The following is a 20,118-nucleotide window of genomic DNA, read 5'->3' on the forward strand; positions in this document are numbered from 1 at the left end:
CATGCCAACCTGGTCCCCTGTGGAACACATTGCCCTCTGACAGCGTGCGGCCCACCGGGAAGAGAACTCTGGCAAAGCTAAAATAGGGGGAGGAAAAAAAGCACTCTGGGCACGCAGAAGAAGAGGCAGTGTTTACTTGTATCAGGGGGCTTGGGAAGGCCAGTTGGAGAGCTCAGAACTTGAGAAGGGTGGCAGGTAGAAACGCATGGAAAGGCATTCTTGGTATAGTGCAGCTGGAGCAAAGGTGACAGGAGTGCATGGTGTGTTAGTTGAGCAGGGTGGCTTGGTGTGGTTGGATAGTTTGTGTTTGTATGTATCTGTGTGTGTGCTGGGACGGGGATGTCGATCTTCCTGGAAAATTAGTTTTGAAGGATGCGATCAAATTTGGGGGGAACATAGAATGCTAAGTTAACCAGTTTGCATTTTATTTCTTATTTTTTAAATAATTTTTAAAAAATTTATCGATTTATTTTGAGAGAGAGTGTGTGCATGTGTGCGTGCAAGCCAGGGAGGGACAGACAGAGAGGGAGACACAGAATCCAAAGCGGGCTCCAGGCTCTGAGCTGGAGAGCCTGGAGAGTCCAGCGCGGGGCTCGAACTCACGAACTGTGAGATCATGATCTGAGCCGAAGTCTGACGCTTAACCGACTGATACACCCAGGCACCCCAACAAGTTTGAATTTTAAATGCTAGTAAGAAACTTGAGTGGTTCAGAGGGGAGCCACTGGACATTTTTAAGCAGGGAAATGGTCTTAAAAGAGCTGTTTCTGGGGAAGTCTGACAACAGCTGGGGGTTCTGGTTGGAATTGGTCTCAGCCTCTTGACTAAGAGGGGTAAGGCTTCTGCTGTGCATAAAAGCATTCCAGGTCGCAATGACCTACTTCCAGTAATTTGAAGTCTGGAAACAGATGAACTACTGAAAAGACGAGGAAAAGTGATCTCAGCTGGGTGGTGTTTCAAGCATGTCTGCAGATGGCTTTAGATACAGGGAGGGCTCCTTTAGTTCAGTTGAAAGCAGTTTCAATTTTTCGTGGCAAATTTTCATGCCGGAAACACACGCGAGCGTTCTTTCTATTTCAGTTCCCGGAATGTGCTTGTTCAAGTTGCTCTGAAAGTCTCTTCTGTGTTGTGCAGGTTGTGAATGAAGAGCGTGTCCGAAAAGACTTTGAATCCAGCGTGGATGTAGTTCAGGAAATTAAATTTAAGTCGAGGATCAGAGGGGCTGAAGACTGGACGCCCCCTAGATTTCAAATCATATTCAGTGTTCACCCACCACTCAAGTAAGTCCAGGTTGCTGCTTGGGCCTCCAATCCGGGTAGCACAAGCCAAGATGGCTCCCACTCGTGGAGCCATGGCTTCCTCTTCGTGGAAGTCGAGGAAGGGGAAAAAATAACACACCAGGGGACAAAGGAAGTTTTGTTTTAGGAATAGGAAAAGTTGGGCATATTTTTCTGAATTAGCTTCTTAGCACCCTGTTTGTTTATCATGGGTTTTGGGGGGCTTGGGGGTAAGTTTGACAAGTTGAGAGTTTAACTATGTCCTTAGTTATGTACGTTATATAGCAATTAAAAATCAAGTAGGTTTAAAGGGGATATTCTTTAAGTAGCTAATATTGAACCTTAAAAACCATGTACAGGGGCGCCTGGGTGGCGCAGCCGGTTGGGCGTCCGACTTCGGCCAGGTCACGATCTCGCGGTCGGGGAGTTCGAGCCCCGCGTCGGGCTCTGGGCTGATGGCTCAGAGCCTGGAGCCTGTTTCTGTTTCTGTGTCTCCCTCTCTCTCTGCCCCCCGCCCGTTCATGCTCTGTCTCTCTCTGTCCCAAAAATAAATAAACGTTGAAAAAAAAAATTAAAAAAAAAAAAAATAAAATTAAAAAAAAAAACCATGTACAACAAATTTATTTGTTTATTTATTTATTTATAAAGTTTATTTATTTTATTTTAAGTGAGAGAGAGAGTGTGTGAGCAGGAGAGGGACAGAGAGAGAGGTGGGGAGAGAGAATCCCAAGCAGGCTCCACGCTGTCAGCATGGAGCTCGATGCAGGGCTGGAACCCACAGACCCGTGGGATCATGACCTGAGCTGAAGCCAAGAGTCGGACGCTTAACCAACTGAGGCGCCCAGGCACCCCGACAGGGGGACATTTTTTAACCAGTTACAGTCTTTCCATTCCTCTTGGCTTGTATTTAATGTGGCACCCAAACTACAGTGTAAAGAAGGGATGGTGAAGGTGATTGCCTGTGTCCCATGGAAGTGCCTTCTAGGCTCTGTGTTACGTTTTCTTTTAAGAGAATGCCAGGAAGGTCTCTGGGGTGGCTTGGGCAGAAGAGCTCCTTCTCCAGGACTTGCAAGAGGTCACTTTCCTTAGCAAGGGGTGACTCTTCTCTAGCATTTCCCTATGTCCTCTCTAAGGGACATGGGTAGGGTTCTGTACATTTTTACCTTGATCTTTTTTGCCGACCCCAAACTGTAATAAAATTTTATAACTTTCTTCGTATTTCCAAATCACATGTGAAGTCGTGAAATCAATAGTTGAATAGAAAACCCTCCAGTAGACTGTCTCTCACCAGAAACGTCCGATACTTCTGTCTTCTATTACCTCTTACTCATCTGAATTTCTTTGGATCCATTTGTCAACTTCCCAAGTGCATACTTCTTGGTGTTTCGTCTCCCTGAACTTTCTCCAATGCATTATGTGTCTTAAGTTCTGTCTGATAAGGAACCTGTGCCCTCACAGCAAGAAGTCTCTAAAGATCCCATTGCAGAAGAGTTATTCATGAGACTGACTTCTGCTTTGGTGGTAGCTGGGGCTTTTAGAAGACCCACCAATCTCAACTCTAGAATAAAAACTCTATCAAATAATCCTATTTTTTCTCCAGATGAAAAGTGACAAAATTAAGGCTCCAAGCCAAGACAAGTACCATGATGTCAATTTCTTTTCTAATCAGTTGAGAAATGCTCCGTCGGCCATTTCTGAAATGTAACCGTCATCATTTTCTGTACTCAGGAGGGATCTCGTGGTAGCAGCCCAGAATTTTTTATGTGCTGGCTGTGGAACTCCAATAGAACCTAGTAAGTATGGACAATGCATTACCTGCTTAGTGTTCGGTCACGGGGCAAAGGGGAGCAAAGTTGGAGAGCGCATTGTTTTTATGAGAGATGCCTTTGATGAGGAGTTGTTCTAGGAACTTCACAATTCTTATCTAACTCAAGAGAGTTGCTCTCTCTTCCGCAAAGAAGCCATCGTAACTTACAAGGCTATAAATGGGCCTTATAAGGCTATTATTGGTGGGCCTGTTACCTCTCGGCCTCATCCCCTAGGGCACTCAGCTCCAGCCACATGGCCTCCTGGCTTTTCCTTAAAGGAGGCAGGCTCACTGCTGACTTAGGGATTTTCATCTGTGGTTTTCTCCCCTTAGAATGACATCTGCGTGGCTGGTTCCCTTACTTCCCTCACATCTTCATTCAAAAATTAATGAGGTTTTCTCTGGCTGCCCTTTTGAAACTGTCTGCCTTGCCACACTCCTGGCCACCAACATCCATGTGTACTGTACATCACCCTTCCTTTCGATTTTTATTCCAGTACTTATCTTGCTAAGATATTCTTTTATATTTTACTGGTTTTTCTTACCATTGTCTGTGTCCCTGTCTAGATTCTAAGTTCCCTGAGGACAGACGTGTTGTCTGTTTCATTCACTGCTTTATCCCCTGCTCCTACAAGAGCACCTGGTGCGTGGTTGTTCCTTAAAAGAAACTTGTTGAATGATTGAATGGCCTATCAAGGAGCTAGCCAAACTCCTCTGAGAGGGTTTGAGGAGGTGGCCTGAGGGGATCATTCCTGGGTGAGCCGAAGCCTAGAAGATCAGGCTTCTTCCAGGCAGAAATGCAAATTGCCCACTCGAGACTAGGAATCTCTTGTTCTGCTTCTGAGGGTAGCCATAGGCCTGACCTGTGGAAGGCAGGGAAGAGAAGCTTTGCTGGAAAGGGTCCCTTGGCCTTTGATGGAAAGTGTCGGAAAGAAAAAGACTTCGGGGACCTCCCCCTCAAGAAATAAAAATAGAAAACAGAAATCTGTCTGGGATTCTGGGCCCGCCATTCTTCACAGTTATAACTAGTTTTCTTTGAGTGACTCAGCCTCCCGGCTAGTTTAGTAGGGACCACGTCTATTTGGTTAACCACTATATCCTGGTGCCTCAGTATCTGCATGATTTTTTTTTTCAACGTTTATTTATTTTTGGGACACAGAGAGACAGAGCATGAACGGGGGAGGGGCAGAGAGAGAGGGAGACACAGAATCGGAAACAGACTCCAGGCTCTGAGCCATCAGCCCAGAGCCTGACACAGGGCTCGAACTCACGGATCGTGAGATCGTGACCTGGCTGAAGTCGGACGCTTAACCGACTGTGCCACCCAGGCGCCCCAGTATCTGCATGATTGAGAGCATAAGTCAGAAACTATGAACATGTGACTGTGATTCCACCAACTTTTTAAGTATTTTCTAAGCTTGTTCAACTGTGGAGATGTATGCCTGCCCTGGTGACATGATCGTGGTCCTTCCCCCATGGAGCCTGCTTACAGGAAGGCGTAGACATCAGCAACGTTTGCAACAAAATAGAAAGTCAAGAGTGTTGTGGGATTTACAGCACAGGAACTGAATCTGGGCTCGTGGGGCTGGGAGTGAGAAGTTCTGCAGGGAAGTGATGGGCCCCAGAAGCGTGTGTGTGTGTGTGTGTGTGTGTGTGTGTGTGTGTGTTGGGAAGGGTTAGGGGTCACCATGAGCAAAGGGCCTGCAGCAATGGCAGAGAAGTCCTGTGTGACTGGAGAGTAATGAAGACAGGAGAACACATGCTGAAGAGGTACCCAGGGCACAGAGAGTAGATACATTATCAGCCAATGTAGGCAATTTTGGACTTTTCCTACGAGCTTCCTATATAGTTCTTAGGATATATTTTGACTCTTTATTTTAAGGTATATTTAGACTTACAGAAGAGTTGCAAAAATGGTACAGGGGCATTCCGTATTTCCTTCACCCAGCTTTTCCTAATGTTAACATCTTATAAAAATGAGAATATGATCATTAAAACTAAGAACTTAGCATTGGTACACTTCTATGAACTCAACCACAGACTTCATTCAGATTTCACCAATGGCCTAGAATTGCACATGGCATTTAGTTGTCAGGTCTCCTTCGTCTCCTCCAATCTCACACACACTGAACCATTTGAAAAGTGAACGGACAACATGACGTTTTACCCTTTAATGCTTCAGCATGTTTTAAAAGTAAGGATGATGAACAGCACACCAAGGAAACTTAATAACAACTCTCTAATATTCTCTCATACCAATCCATATTCACCTGCTGTTCTCAAGATGTCATTATAGCTAATTTTTCCATCCCGACTCTAACCATGTTTAATACATTGTGTTTAGCTATCATTTCTCTTTAGCCACTTTATTCTAGAACTGCACTATCCAACATGGTAGTCACTAGCTCATGTGGCTATTTAAAATTTGATTTAAATTAATTAAATGGTTTTTTTTTGGAAGTTTATTTATTTTGAGAGAGAGACAGGGAGAGAGAGAGAGAGAGAGAGAGAGAGAGAGAGAGAGAGAATCCCAAGCAGGCTTCACACTGTCAGCACGGAGCCCAGTGTGGAGCTCGAACTCACAAACCACAAGATCAAGAACTGAGCTGAAATCAAGAGTCAGTCGCTCAACTGATTAATTAAAGTTAAAAATCCAGGGACACCTGGGTGGCTCAGTTGGTTAAGCATCCGATTTTGGTTCAGGCCATGATGTTGCCGTTCATGGATTCGAGTCCCACGTCAGGCTCTGTGCTGACAGCTCAGAGCCTGGAGCCTGCTTCAGATTCTGTGTCTCCCTCCCTCTCTCTCTCTGCCCCTCCCCAGGCTCGTGCTCTGTCTCTTTTTCTCTCTCAAAAATAAACATCAAAAAGAAAATAAAAATAAATAAGTAAATATATTTTTAAAATTTATAAATGAGTGAATAAATAAAGTTAAAAATCCAGTTCCTCAAGCACGGTAGCTACATTGCAAGTGCTCAGTAGCCTCATGGGGCTAGTAACTGGTCTGTTGGAGGGCACGGGCTTAGAACATTTCCATCCTCACAGAAACTTCTGTGGGACAACACTATTCTGGAATTTTTCTTTCCTATTTATTTTTCTGTGACCTTGCCTTTTCCTCAGCTGAGAGCAGTTCTGGTTTAGAGCAGGATTTCTCAACCTCAGGACCACTGACTTTGTCATCCAGGGCCGTCCTGTGCATTGTAGGGCATCCAGTAGCATCACTAGAGGTCGCCAGTGGCTCCGTGAAACTGTCCCCAGATATCTCCGAATGTTCTTAGGGAGAAAAAAATTACTCCTGGCCCAGAACCACTGGTTTAGGATACGTTGTTTTGCTCTGTTCGAATGAACGGACTGAAGAAACCAAGAGAGGTAGACGTAATTGATTCTGTATGGATAGAGTAGTGCTTAGTATATATTCAATGAAATTTGATGAGTGAGCGACTAGGTATTGAAATGTTGGGAAAGTAGATGTTAGGGGAAGATGAATTACATCAGGAACATGTACTGTCTCCTTCTGCCCCCCTCCTCTTCCCATTTTGCTAAGTTTGATCAGAAATGGTGAGTGGAAGGGTCAGAGTATACCTCATTTTGCCCATTTTATATAAAATGTATCAAGGCCCCGTCACAAGCAAAGTAATACTCATTATCTGCCAAATCAGAAATCTTAATCCAGGGCGGGAAGTAGACACAATGCAAAAGACTTCTCCAGATTTCAAATTTGAGAAGTCAGACATAAACATAAGCTCTTAAGTTCTTAATGATAATTCATCAACCCCAGAGAGATGTCTGTACACACATATTTATAGTTGAACCTGAGTATTTGTGATTCCATATTTGCGAAATCATCTACTCGATAAAATTTATTTGTGACCACAAAATCACGACTCATGGTGTTTTCACAGTCATGGTGTTTTCACGGATATGCACAAAACACCAAAACTTTGAGTCGCCCGAAATTTGAGTTGTCCCGAAGCACACGTTTGCAGCCGAAGATGAAGAAGGCGATGCTCTGCCTTCTTTTTTATCTCTCGTACTGTAAACAAGGTCTTCTTGTGGTTTATTTAGCAACCCCCGCCCATTTCTTTTTTTACACTTTTGCCCTTTTTTTGTCGGCGATTTCGCTGTTTAAAACACCCCCCACGTGTAGTGCTAAACTGCTGTTTAGTGTTACTAAGCCCAAGAAGGTTGTGATTTGCTTTATGGAAAATGTACATGCATCAGATAAGCTTCATTCAGGCATGAGTTATAGTGCTGTTGGCCCTGAATTCAACGATATAAATAAAAAAAAAATTTGTATATTTTTTAAGTTTATTTTAAGAGAGACAGAGAGCACATGTGCGCTGGAGTGGGAAAGGGGCAAAGAGAGAGGGGGAGAGAATCCCAAGCAGGCTTCACGCTGTCGGCACAGAGCCTGACCTGGGGGCTCGATTTCATGAACTGTGAGATCATGACTTTAGCTAAAATCAGGAGTCAGACGCTTAGTCGACTGAGCCACCCAGGTGCCCTAACAAAATACATTAAATAAGGTATCATTAATCAGAAAACACACAAAAAACAAGATTATATATTGATTGGTTGGCAAAAATATTGTTACTAGAGGCTCACAGGAATCTAGCCCTGTATTTTACTCCAGCACGCCCTTCAGTACTCACTAATTCGGTATTCAAGGCAACTTTGTAGAACATAAACTATTGTAAATAATAAGAATCATTAAGAATCACACTGGGTGTGACCTGGGTCGGAAGAATAATTTGGGCAGGCTCAAAGGCATTATTAGCTCTTCGCCCTTGCCCTTATCCAATGCAGCAGAGGAAGAGTGGGATATAATGGCCAAAAGCTAGAGCGTCAGGCCAGATGTGAGGGGGAATCCCACTCACCTGCTTACTGTTTGTGTGTCTCTGGCATGTGACTTAACTTCACCGGCTGTGCTCTCATCAGCGAAATAGGGAAAGTAATAGTCCCTGCCTCTTAAAGTTTTGAGCAGAGAACGACACAGTGTGTGTAAGACATTTAACCAGCGTAAGACACGGAGTAAGCGTTCGATAAACATTTGCTCTTGCAGTCACTCGGGCCTTATTTATTTTTCGTTCTTTCTTTATTTTTTGGAAATACACGTGCAGAAGCAAATAGGAATAACCATGTACCTAACTCGTGGAAAGCACATGGTGTATAAAGTATCCTTCAGGCAACATTTCATGAAGACATAAGTGGCCTTGTTTGTTTTTGAAGCTGGTATTTAAAGAAGCTGGATATAGAATCCGCAGTGTGCCAGGTTCTGTGGTGGCTGCTTTCCCATCCACAGTTTCACTTAATCTTCACAAGATGTATCATCTAATATGTCTATGATGCCTTATGGTATTCAAATGACAAAGAAGCCCATGAGTTAAATGGCGCATGTAAATATCAGCCTTGCTCATCTTAGACTCGATATCGAGGGAGGGACACGCAGGAGACTTAACTGAATTGTTGCCTTCTTTAACTGGGTGGTAGGCACCCAAGTATGTATTGCATTTGTCTCTGTGCTTTTTGCTTGTCAGTGTATTTTGCTAGCTATATTTCTGAACGCCACGTGTGTTCGTTTTACCAAATTCAAAAAATGTGAAGAACAAAAACCCTTCTCCCCCACCGCCCCCAGAAGTAGTCACTATCGGCTTTTTGGTGGGGATCCTCTTGGACGGTGCCCGTGTATTTTTCAAAACAAAACCAAGATCACATTATACATTTTTGTAACTGGGCGCTCACTGCCCATGGGCTAAAATGTATTTCGTAGGCTCTCTGGCATTTCACTGTGGAGTGCATCATACTTCCTTAACTAGTTGCTTCTTAATGTGTATTTAGATTGCTACCCCCTCCACTATAAATGTGCTATAATGAACACTTTTCTATGTCTCCACGCGTGCATGTTAGCATTTCTGTCTGGTGTCACAGAAGTAGGCTTCCTGCCGCATGTTGAAGAATTAAAGTGTATCATGGAACTTTCCTCCTAAACAGTAGCCTCCTGTCAGCCCTGTGAGTGCCCGCCCCGGCACCTCACTGCTCTGGATGCTCTAAATTTGTGACAGTCTGATGCAAAACCAAGGAGTTCGCTCTGCTAACACACACGTCTTTGTTACCGAGGTCATTTCTCAACGTCATTACTGGCTATTTGCATTCCGTGTTTCCCTGTATCGCCTATTCCCATCCTTTGTGCATTTTTGTGTTTTTTTTTTCTCACTGATTTATCCAGGAAGTTTTTTTGGGTGTCACTCCCTAACTGTGTACATATTGTGCTTTACAATTTACAAAGCACTTTTCGTTATGTGAGATATCCTGGCATCTGGTTCTGAGTTGGCTTCTTATGGCCTCAGGACAGCTAGCTTGAAAGGATTCCGGCCAGCCCTCAGTCCGCCTGCCAGAGAGAGACAGAGTCTGGACTCCCACCAGATTTCCGCACTCCAAATCTCATGTTCTTTTGGCTCCACTGCAGTTTACAATGCCCATCTTCCAAATTCAGGAGTGTTCGGGGAGGTTTCTGTTTTTCTGACAACTGTTTCCACAAAGCAAAGCTCATGAGCGGCCGTAATGCGTGGCCTCCAGTCCCCACGGCTTTCAGTCCCCACCGGATCTTTCCCAGGCGCTGTGAGGTGGAGTATGGTGCTCGCGGCACAAACCCAGCACTCTTGAACGTGGGGTGGGAAGGGGAAGTAGGGGTGGAGGAGGGTACGTTGCCAGCCCAGGCGAACTGTGCTCACGTCCCGTGTGCTCACCCTCCCGTGTGCTCACCCTCCCGTGTGCCCTGCAGAGTTTGTGAAGCGGCTGCGGTACTGCGAATACCTGGGGAAGTACTTCTGTGACTGCTGTCACTCCTACGCGGAGACCTGCATCCCTGCCCGCATCCTCACCTTGTGGGACTTCAGGAAGTACTACGTCAGCAATTTCTCCAAACGGCTGCTGGACGGCCTGTGGCACCAGCCGGTTTTCAATTTGCTGAGCGTTGGCCACAGCCTGTATGCCAAGGCCAAGGAGCTAGACAGAGTGAGGGTGAGCGGCTGCCTCTGCGGGGGAGGCCGGGCCAGAGGCTCGGAGGGCCCTGCGATGGCAGATGCCACCGTCTCAGGGGACCCAGACAGACCCTCCAAGGGGCGGGTTTACCACCAGCGGATGGAGCGTCAGCTTCAGGGCCTTTTCCAAGACCCCGTACCACATTTTACATTTATGCGTAGTTCTGCACGTACACGTAGCTTTTGAAATTTGTTTATTATTATTTTCAAAATAAAATTGTTTATATTTCAGGTATACAGCATGATAATTTGATATACAAATACAAGGGAAATAATCACCGCTCAAGCTAATTAACCTATCCATCTCCTTGCAGCCACCTTTTGTGTGTGTGTGTGTGTGTGTGTGTGTGTGTGTGTGTGTGTGTGTGTGTATGGTGGGAGCACCTGAAATTTACTCTCTCAGGAAGTTTCCAGTATTCAATACACTTATGATTAACTATAGTCATCATACCATCTATTAGATCTCTAGACTTACTCATCCGACAGAACCCCAACTTCGTTCCCTTTGACCGATGTCTTCCCGTTTGCCCCACCTCCCCACCCCCCACCCCGCCCCGGTAGCTTCTGCTCAACAACTCTCTGCTTCTGTGTATTTGACCTTTTAAGATTCCACATAGAAGTGAGGCCCATGCAGCTTTTTCCTTTCTGTGTCTGCCTTATTTCACTTAGCCTAATGCCCCCCAGGTTCACCCATGTTGTCACAAATGGCAGGATCTCCATCTTTTGTGCATAGTTTTGTGTTCTCCTCAAAGAGGGCCCCCACCCCAACGGTTATGTAAGCTTCAGGCCCCACAATAGTTGGGTCCATCCTGGACCGTCTGCGGATCTCTGGACTCAGTCACGAACCCCTGCTATATTGACTGTTTACTTCAAAGACTTATTTTATAGAGTTGTAGCCTTTCAAAGTGAGAAATAACAGTTAGACTTAACTTCTACATTTTCTGTGTCATTTATCACGTTAACTCCCCCCCCCCCTCGTTTGGTGTCTTCCTTTAGGAAACCCGGGAGCAACTTTTTCATATCAAGAAGCTGTTGAGGACCTGCCGGTTTGCTGAAAGGTACTAGTGTTTGGCTGGGACAGGCCAGGCCTGGGTCCATGAGGGCTGGGCGCCCCCACATACCTGCCAGTCCCCTGTGTGCCAACTGGTCCCAGCTCCCCCAGTCCACAGGGCCCCTTAGCACAGCACCTACTTCGGTCTCCCCTTGGTGATGCAGACCGTATTGTTAAAGTTACTAAACCTTCTGGCTCACTAGTAGTGAATGTAACGTGTTAGAAGAATTGGCCAGTACAGGGATGAAACAACTCTAGTTTTCAATTGTGATAAAATACACGTAACCAAATACACCATCTTAACCATTTTAAGGGCACAATTCTGTGCCCTTAAGTACATGCACATTCTTCGGCAACCGTCACCGCCATCCGTGCACGGAACTTTTTGTATCTTGCGAAACTGAAATTCTACATCCATTGAGCAGTAACTCTCTCTTCCCCCCTCCCACCCCGCCCCTGTAGCGCCTGGCAACCACCATCCTACTTACTGTCTCTATGAAGTTGATGACCGTGGGTACCTCATAATAGTACAGTCATACAGTATCTTTCCTTGTGTGACTGGCTTATTGCACCCAGCAGAATGCCCTTGAGGTAGCACCTGTGTTGCAGCATGTGTCAGGACTCCCTTCCTTTTTTAGGGCTGAAAAAGATTCCATTGTATGTATCTGCCACATTTTGTTTACGCATTCATCACCAGAAACGTTGCTTCCATCCACCTTCTAGCTGATGTGAATAGTGTTGCTATGAGCATGGGTGTTATCAACGGCCTTTTAAAACCCCCGATAGAGGAGCATGTCGAACTGTCATTGGTTGTATAGTATTCTATACTAGGACGTGGTATTGATTTAAGTATTATTCTCTTATTCATAGATTTTTTTATCTAATAGATTTTAATATCTTAATGTTAAAATAAATTTTTAATATCCTTATAGATATTAAACCCAGTAGATTTTAATACCTAATAGATATTTAGATAGGTTTTTAATGTTTTGTGTTATTAAAAAACTAGGTTTTAGCTGAATCTCTGTGCACGTCCATAAATATATCCTTAGGATTAATTTCTAGAGCTGGAATTTCTGGAAGCCATGGCCATAGAGGTATTGGGCATGAATTCATTGACAGAGATAGAATTTTATAAGTGGAAAAAGAGGTTGTTACTCAAGGGGTTAAGGTTATTTATTATAGTAGGTGGGATCATAGTCTCTAAAATATTGTTTTGTTTTAAAGCTTCATTCAGTTTCTGATCTTTATTTAATGATAACGTATTGCTTTTGAATTAAATTTCTTGGGGAGGAGCATGTCTCCGGTAGTCATTGGGCCTAACGTGTACCTACCTCATGGCCTTGGTGTGACAGGTTAATTACTTCTCAGGCTCTCAGTTTTCTTGTCTGTAACATATTGTTATATGTAACAATACCCACAATTATTACTGTCTACAAAAATTTCTTGAAATTTTCTTTTCTCTGCTTCAGATAAGGTCTCATGCTAAGACCAGGGAAAAAGGACAAACAGATCTTGTGTGTTAAACACATACGCAGGGTGCCCTGAGGATGCAGAAAAGGTGTCTGAAGGGGTGGGGTGGGGAAGAGGACCACGAGGCTTCCTAAGCCTGAGCTTGAAGAGCGAGTGGGACTGAAGAAAAAGGGTCAGGGATCCCCCGGGAAGAGGAAGCCGTGGGGGCCAGCACCCCCAGCTGCATGGAGAATTCAACACAGCCTGGCATTACTGGAATGTCAAATCCAGGGTGGGCAGCGGCTGGCTTGGGAATGCAGTGCATGGTGATGCCACTGACTGATTTAGGAAATTCAGAAGGAGATGAGTAGGAGTCGGAGAAAGCTACATTCAGTTCTGAATGTCCTTGAGACACACAGGAGGCTGTGATCGGCTCACAGTTGGATGCTCGAGCCTTAGGCTGTGTGCTGGACTCGTGGATGAGGGGAGTCCCGCACCTGCCTGTGAGCGGTGATTCTCCTGCTGGCTGGGACAAGGGTCCACCTGCTGATGGTTGAAATTGAGCTGAAATGAACAAGGTAGCGCTTGTTATCTCAGTACACGTTTTTACGTCTCAAAAAATAGATTTGCAGTTGTCTTTCGCTCAGCGAAACCCTGCCCATGGGCAGGCTGCGAGAGGCGTGTTTTTCTGCTGGTTCAGCTTTCTGAAATGCGCTTTTGTAGAATTTTAGGTTCCTGGCTTCCAAACAGACTTGCAAAATGTAAGGTGGTGAGTAAGGCTAACTTGCTCTTGGGATTTTTTTTTTTTAATTGAGTTCAAAAAAATGAAGTGTGAGTGCCAGAAACAGCAACTGCCTGCCCACCCTGCCCTTGTGTCCCCACCGCTGTGTGGGTGGGTGCCTGAATTACTCTTTGTTTCCTCTCTGGCAGCACGTTAAAGGAGTTTGAGCAGGTGCCGAGGCACTTGACTAATGAGCTCCACCTGTTCTCCCTGGACGATCTGGTCAGGGTCAAGAAAAAGCTGCTGGTGCCCTTGCTCAAGGACATTCTAAAAGCTTCCCTCGCACATGTGGCCGGCTGTGAGGTAAGGGTTCACCTGGAACTGGTGTGTCCCCAAGCTGTCCCTTCCACATCAGGACCTGTGGCGGGTGTTCTACATGTCACCCCTTTTAACCCCACAAATCCTGCACAAAGTGCTGGGAGCGCCCTTCCCAGATGAGAGATGAGGTTCAGAGCGATTCGGTGACAGCCCTGGCAGGTGGCAGGGCTGGGATGCAGGCCTGAGCCAAGTGCCTTCCTAGGGAACCAAGCACTGCTTGGGGCCTTCCTTGACTCCCGTCTGCCCTGACGTGCCAAGTACAGCCATGTGGACTCGGGAGCCAGTGCAACAAGAGCTCTGTGTCCACATGAATTCAAGAATTGTAGTGCAGCCCTCAGAAGCAAAAGCAGATCATTTAAAAGCACACATGTAAAATCATGACCTTTCCCGGTGCCTCAAACTACCTCGATGCGAAATTTCTCCGTGCAGCACACACATGCGCATGTTCCGTTCGAATCCATTTACTATAGCGTGAGATAGCATCCTGTTCCTTCTAGAGGCTGCAATTACAGACGCTTAAAAACTGACGTGTATAAAATTCTGCAAAAGTAGGAACCTGGCTTCTCCATCAAAAGAAACATTGCCAATGAGGATGGTAACTCTCCGGCTCCTTCTCTTACAGCTGTGTCAAGGAAAGGGCTTCATTTGTGAATTTTGTCAGAGTGCCGCGGTCATCTTCCCATTTCAGACCGAAACGTGTAGAAGATGTTCAGGTATCTTCATAGCTTCATAACGTAAGCTTACTAACAGCTTAATAACCGAAACAGAAAATTAACTTAAGGGCAACTTAATAATTTAAGCCCAGTGTTGTTTGAAGTATATGGTGCTGGTGTGTGCTTGTATGTGGGATGGGAGCTAATGGAATTGGGGGTGCATGGGGAGGAGTGTGTGGGTGGGGCAGGGATGAAGGGTGAGGCCTTCCTGTACAGTGTTTGGAGAGAAGAGTGGTTCCCCTTTGGCCCGTGCCCCACTTCTTTGACACCAGGGCAAGCACTCCACAGCCACTGCCCCAGTTACGGGATTGGATCACAATCATGCCTAAGGCTGAGGTGCTGTCTCTGGGTTCTTTTGCGCTGCACTGGCAGATTGTGGAGTTGTTGTGGAGACCATGTAGCCCAAAAGACCTAATGCATTTGCTATCTGGCTCTTCACAGAAGAGATTTTTAGACCTCCGTTTTACTGTATGTGTTAACCCTCCAGGAAGTCCCGTGATCTCTAAACTGTTTCATGGGAGCAATCTGGCAATGCATTCTGCCTTTACCCTTGGTAAGAGGTGCTCCTCCTCTTTGACCCCCTCCAGCGCTGTCTCCGCTAACCTGTTAGGCAGAATCATTAGGCTGTATCGCAGGAGAGGCTCCCCAGAAGACAAACTCCAAGCCACAGGTTTGCAAGCAGAAGGTTCACTGGGGCGTGTCAGGCTCAGCACCCGTGGGAGTGTGAAGTCCACAGGGCTTGGCAGAGGGACAAGTTGAGCTGGATAGTGGCCTTGAAGGCTTAGCACATCTCAGGGCACTCTGGAGCAGGGTGGCCTTCACTGTTGTCACATAGTCGGTCAGGGACCAGCCAAGCCTTTAAACCCAGGGTGGACCAGTCACCCACCGGATTCGAGCTAGTGTCCGCATGCAGAGATGACCTTGAGGGAGGCAGCTCTCTCCAGTTAGGGCCATTTCCAGTGAGGGCCACCTCCTCAGCTGTTAGCAGCTGAGGGAACAGTCCTTGGGCAGATCTGGGGGCACTATAGCATCAGGCTCTCTCAGCCTCAGGTCCATGACTTAGTGGGGACTTCATAATCGCTTAGTTTCAACCTGCCTCATTTCTTGTCGGATGACTCTGGTTTCTGGGTTCAGACCACCTCTCTCCCCGGGATGGGGATGACCATCTGTACATATGTGAGCGAGCAAGACAGCCCCTTTGCTGATAGCTGTCCCCTCTGCTCATAGGGTGTAGAGCCTGCTTTCACAAGCGGTGTTTCCAGTCATCTGGGTGCCCCCGGTGTGCGAGGATCACAGCTAGGAGAAGACTTTTGGAAAGTTTACCCTCTGCGGCATCATGATGCCCCGAGCATTGTGAAAAAGACTCTTCAATATGCCTCGTAACACCAATTTGTGTCTATTATCGATAATGTTGTTTTAGATTTTGAGTATTGTATATTAAGAAGGGCCGATATTACATATATTTAATGTTTTCAAAAGAATGCAGATTGTTTGTTATTAAGCATTAACTTGTTACTGGTGGTTTTGTTTACACACGTTCAATGTTTTTGCTGCTACTGTTTTTTTTAAAGAGTTTTTCGGATACTTCCTAAATTGTATTTGAGTGGTTGTGTATACCTAATATCAGATCCTATTTTTTTTTATGAATTATCACTGACAAGACAGATGACTCCGTTCCTCTTCCTATAAAGCTTGTCTTGTGAAATGGACTGGTACTTCCAATGAACAAAAGTGCGACCCACAATCTATTTGCTCGGAAGTTTTTTCCGCCTTAAATGCCATTTTGTAATTGTATCGGTGTTACAGACTTGGCTCGTTCCAGCGTTCGTATGGAGAGTGTACGTTGTTTCTGCATTTACATCTATTTCGAGATGAGCTTGAGTTGCTTAGCCGTGCCCGGAGGCCCTGCTTGACGCAGTCACCTCTACGTGGCGCTCTCAGAAGTGCACACCTTTGTTATCTCTCTTCTCCACACCAAGTCAAGGGAGGCATGGATGAGTAGAACTTCACACCTGCCCTTTAGGATGTAGTCTCATACATATAACACTGAACATAAAGTGTTTGCAGAAAATACTGTAATAACATTAAAATACTAGTAATTACTAGTAAAATACTAGTAATAACATTAAAATCACAGACATCACCTTAAGAGGTTAAAGGAATCACTGTGCTTTCTTGAGACATGGGAGTCTGTTTTTTTGTTTTACCTGCTACATTCTTTCTCCTACTTGAGAAGGGCCCTGGGCCTGGATTCCTTCCTGGAACATCTTCAGCCTGGAGCACAAGTGTCACATCCCCTGGGGTTCATGTGCCCTAACTAAACGTATTCAGATGAACTTCTCAAACAGTACAGGCAGGCAGTAGAGTGGTACTGGTCCTCCCCTAATCCCATCCAGTGCGTGCGTGTGTGTGCGCGCGTGTGTGTGTGTGTGTGTGTGTGTGTGTGTGTGTGTGGTATTCAGTGGGAAAATATCGAGCACATGAAAGAAATGAGTGTCTCCCACCAATCTGGTATCTTCTCCTTCTGTCACTTGTTTTCCCATCCCAGATGCATCCAGAGCTGTGCGCCCACTCATTATTTAAGCTAGGTCTCTTTTAAATAGAAACTTAGGTCCATGGGATGAGATAAACAAGGTCAAATTTAAAGCAGTGTTTTATTCCTGCCCATAGTTTATATTCCCTCTTGGGAGTCAAGGATCGGCATGGTATGTCACTATCACCTGTCTGTGAGATTCATGTCAGTATCTTCATTTCACAAGTAAGAAAACAGGCTGAGAGAAGAGGAACAACCCACAGGTAGTGCACGGGACAGCTGGAGTTGGCTCTCGAGTCTGCCTGCCTCCAAAGCCCGTGATCCTAGCCCCTACCTATGTGGTATCTTTTGGAGACAATACAAGCGAAAGAAACCAATTTCTAACTGGTAAGTGCGGTCCAAGCCTCAGTTCGTGGCACGGGGCTGAGTGCCTTCTCAGTCTCTTGCGTTGATTTGAGGAAGTTTCTGTGGCTTATGCATTGCTTGAAGGGCTCTGTGTTTGGGCTGCTGTGTTTGTAAGGCACTGGTATGTGTATGTGTGGGAGACACATCTTTGATGTTGAGGAAGAGGGCACGGCAGCTGCCAGGAAGTGATGCTTTTGACTTTTTATTTTGAGGCATATCGAGGCAATATAAATAACCATTCTATGGGCTTGGCTGAGACGTGGTTCCTCCCCACGTGGTATTAGACGGGTTTTCCCCGCAAGGTGCCTGTTAGAACAAAGAAGCCACCTCCGCGCACGGGCAGCAGTCTGCAGGGAAGTGATTCACTGTGAAATATGTTGCTTTTTAATGGGATTTACTCATTGTCCTAGTTTTTCCACGTAACTCTTCCCTGGCCGCCAGAAGGAAGATGAGGACTTGGTCTTTCTCATCAGGCTGTCATCCGCCGTGACGCCTCGAGTGGCAGTGCTGGGATCCCAGTGATTACTTTGGCCTTTATGCCGTTGCTCGAAGAATTCCAGTAACGTGTCACTTACAGTCGTGGCTCTCAGCTGCAGGCAGGGAGTTATACCAGGGGACGTGGAGCGAGGAGGGATGAATCATCTCAAAGATGTCCTAGTGGGTTGGCTTGGGTGAGAATTATTGGATCGATTCCCAGGTCTGCCGCTTTGTATTCGTGTGGCTTTGGGAGAGATACTTCGACGGTCTGTGCCTCTGTTTGAAAATGGGGGATGATAAATCTATACAGTTGATAGGAGGATTAGAAATGAAAATGAAGCACCCAGCAGAGGGCCTGGTACAAGCAATTATTAAGTGGTAATAATTAGATCTAGACAGATTAAATACTGAGTTATACCACCTATTTTCTGTGTACCTTTGTGGAAGTTACTCTGTATCTCACTTTAGTCTGAGGATTAGAGCAATACCCACCCCCCACCCCCCCACCCCTGCAAAAAGCCACGTTGAAGTTCTCAGTCCAGGTACCTATGATGTGACCTTCTTTGGAAATGGGTGTTTGACGATGTAGTTAAGATGAGGTCCTCCTGGGTTAGGGGACCCTAATCTAATGATGGGTGTTCTTACGAGAAAAGGGAAGTTTGGACAGAGATAGACACACAGAAATCACAGGGAGAACGTCACGTGAAGGAGACATGGGGCCACGTGTCTGTAAGTCAAGGAACCCTGAGCACTGCCGGCAGCCGGCAGACCCCTAGCAGGGAGGTGTGAAGCCGGTCCTCCCTCGCGGCCTCACGAAGGAACCAGCCCTACCCACACCTTGACTCTGAACATCTAGCATCCAGAACCGTGAGAAAATGAACGCCCGTTGTTTTAACCCACTTGGTTTGTGGTCATTTGTCGGCGCAGCCCTAGGAAACCGACGCACCAACGTTCGGCATTGTTAGGAGGGCTAGATGGTGATTAAGTGGCACGCTTCCTGGTGCCAGAGAGGCGTCATCCAGTCTGGACCTCTGACCTTCAGGCATCAAGACACTGAGAATGGACTCTGAAAGATAACGATGGCATGGAAACCGTACCATCCGTAGGTCGGTGGGCGTCTAGACAGACAGAGATCCCCAAACAGAGCGATGACGACCGAGCACTGCCTCCACCTTTCCTACTTCTGCTCTGGAGCTTTGGAGAGAACGGCCACCCTTAGGTGCCACGAGTTTGGAAGGTGCTAGTCTGAATCATGGTGGGGTGGGTGAGGGAAGTGGCTGATACCTAAGGTTAAAAAGCAAATTAATCCGTCTTGATTTTCAGATTTAACATACGTTGGAATATACCTTCAGACAAATCTTGAGCGAGGCTTTGATTACAAGCCCCTCCTCTCCCCCTTGTCTGCCCGGGGCTAGAGGCGGATTGGGGCTCATTGCTGGCCACACTCATGGGCGTCTGTGTCTAACAGGGGGCAGGTTCTAGTGGCCCTGCCCCATCCCAGTCCCCTGTGGGGGACCTCAGAGGGTGAGAGGGACTTGTGACATAAAAGGTCGTTGTGGTGTCCTAGGGAATAACTTTGGCTGTGGCCAAAACAGGTCACTTTTGTAGCCCTTTGCTGAAGATGCTAAGAGTGTCTGTCTAGAACAGGGCTCCAACTTCAGCTCAAGTCTGAGGCATCTCTGGGGTAACCGTCAGGCAGAGGAGAAGATCCATGTCGCTGTGGAGAAAGATCCATTGCAAAGGCCGCGAAGGAGATAAGCAGAGTATTTGTCAAAGTATGAACTGGAGCTACAGGCTGAGTGCCCGCTGAAGAGGAAGTTGGCAGCTCGGTCCGCAGCCCTGGGGGTGGGAAACACAGCGCAGACTCAGCGGTCAAGGTGCCCACAGTCGCCCCTAGGGAGGCCAGCAGGGGCAGGGCGACAGGTAAATTGCAGTCAGAGAGCAGGTGTAGTCAAAACACTGCAGGAGTGGCAGGATCCACTTGGGACACCACAAGCACTTGTGGAGACTGACCCGGAAGGCTCAGGCAGACTCCACAGTGAACGGGAGGGTGGGAAGAGGCCCCAGGAGAGGAAGAGCAGCCCAGAGACTTCTCTGAGGAAGGGCGAGTACACGAACACCAAACTGAGGGATTTACCTAAGGATGAAGCCAGAAAGGCTAGCAGGACCCAGAACGTGGAGCCTAGAGAACGTGAGACCAGTGGGCATGATGGGCTTTGGATTCTACAGGAGGCAGGGAAGCTTTGAAAGAATTTTTGAAACATT

General features: G+C 46.3%; 1 protein-coding gene across 13 annotated transcripts in view; it reads left to right on the top strand.

Moving 5' to 3' along the window:
• Nucleotides 1-19,010, top strand: part of RUBCNL (rubicon like autophagy enhancer) — a 43,433-nt gene extending 24,423 nt beyond the window's left edge. For 9 of the 13 annotated variants that reach the window (XM_047864832.1, XM_047864787.1, XM_047864790.1 and 6 more), the window contains 7 exons: nt 1,135-1,280; nt 3,006-3,070; nt 9,865-10,103; nt 11,120-11,181; nt 13,557-13,710; nt 14,348-14,438; nt 15,666-16,182. In XM_047864832.1, the coding sequence (XP_047720788.1) occupies nt 1,135-1,280; nt 3,006-3,070; nt 9,865-10,103; nt 11,120-11,181; nt 13,557-13,710; nt 14,348-14,438; nt 15,666-15,778 (870 nt within the window). In that variant the 3' untranslated portion in view covers nt 15,779-16,182. Of the gene's footprint in view, nt 1-1,134; nt 1,281-3,005; nt 3,071-9,864; nt 10,356-11,119; nt 11,832-13,556; nt 13,711-14,347; nt 14,460-15,665; nt 16,183-17,108 lie in introns of those variants that run through there. The other 4 variants (XM_047864840.1, XM_047864847.1, XR_007153691.1 and 1 more) reach the window with 4 other exon arrangements.
• The last annotated feature ends 1,108 nt before the right edge of the window (nt 19,011-20,118 follow it).

The sequence above is a fragment of the Prionailurus viverrinus genome, chromosome A1 (genome assembly GCF_022837055.1).
Source record: "Prionailurus viverrinus isolate Anna chromosome A1, UM_Priviv_1.0, whole genome shotgun sequence".
In the NCBI taxonomy this organism is placed as follows: domain Eukaryota; kingdom Metazoa; phylum Chordata; class Mammalia; order Carnivora; family Felidae; genus Prionailurus; species Prionailurus viverrinus.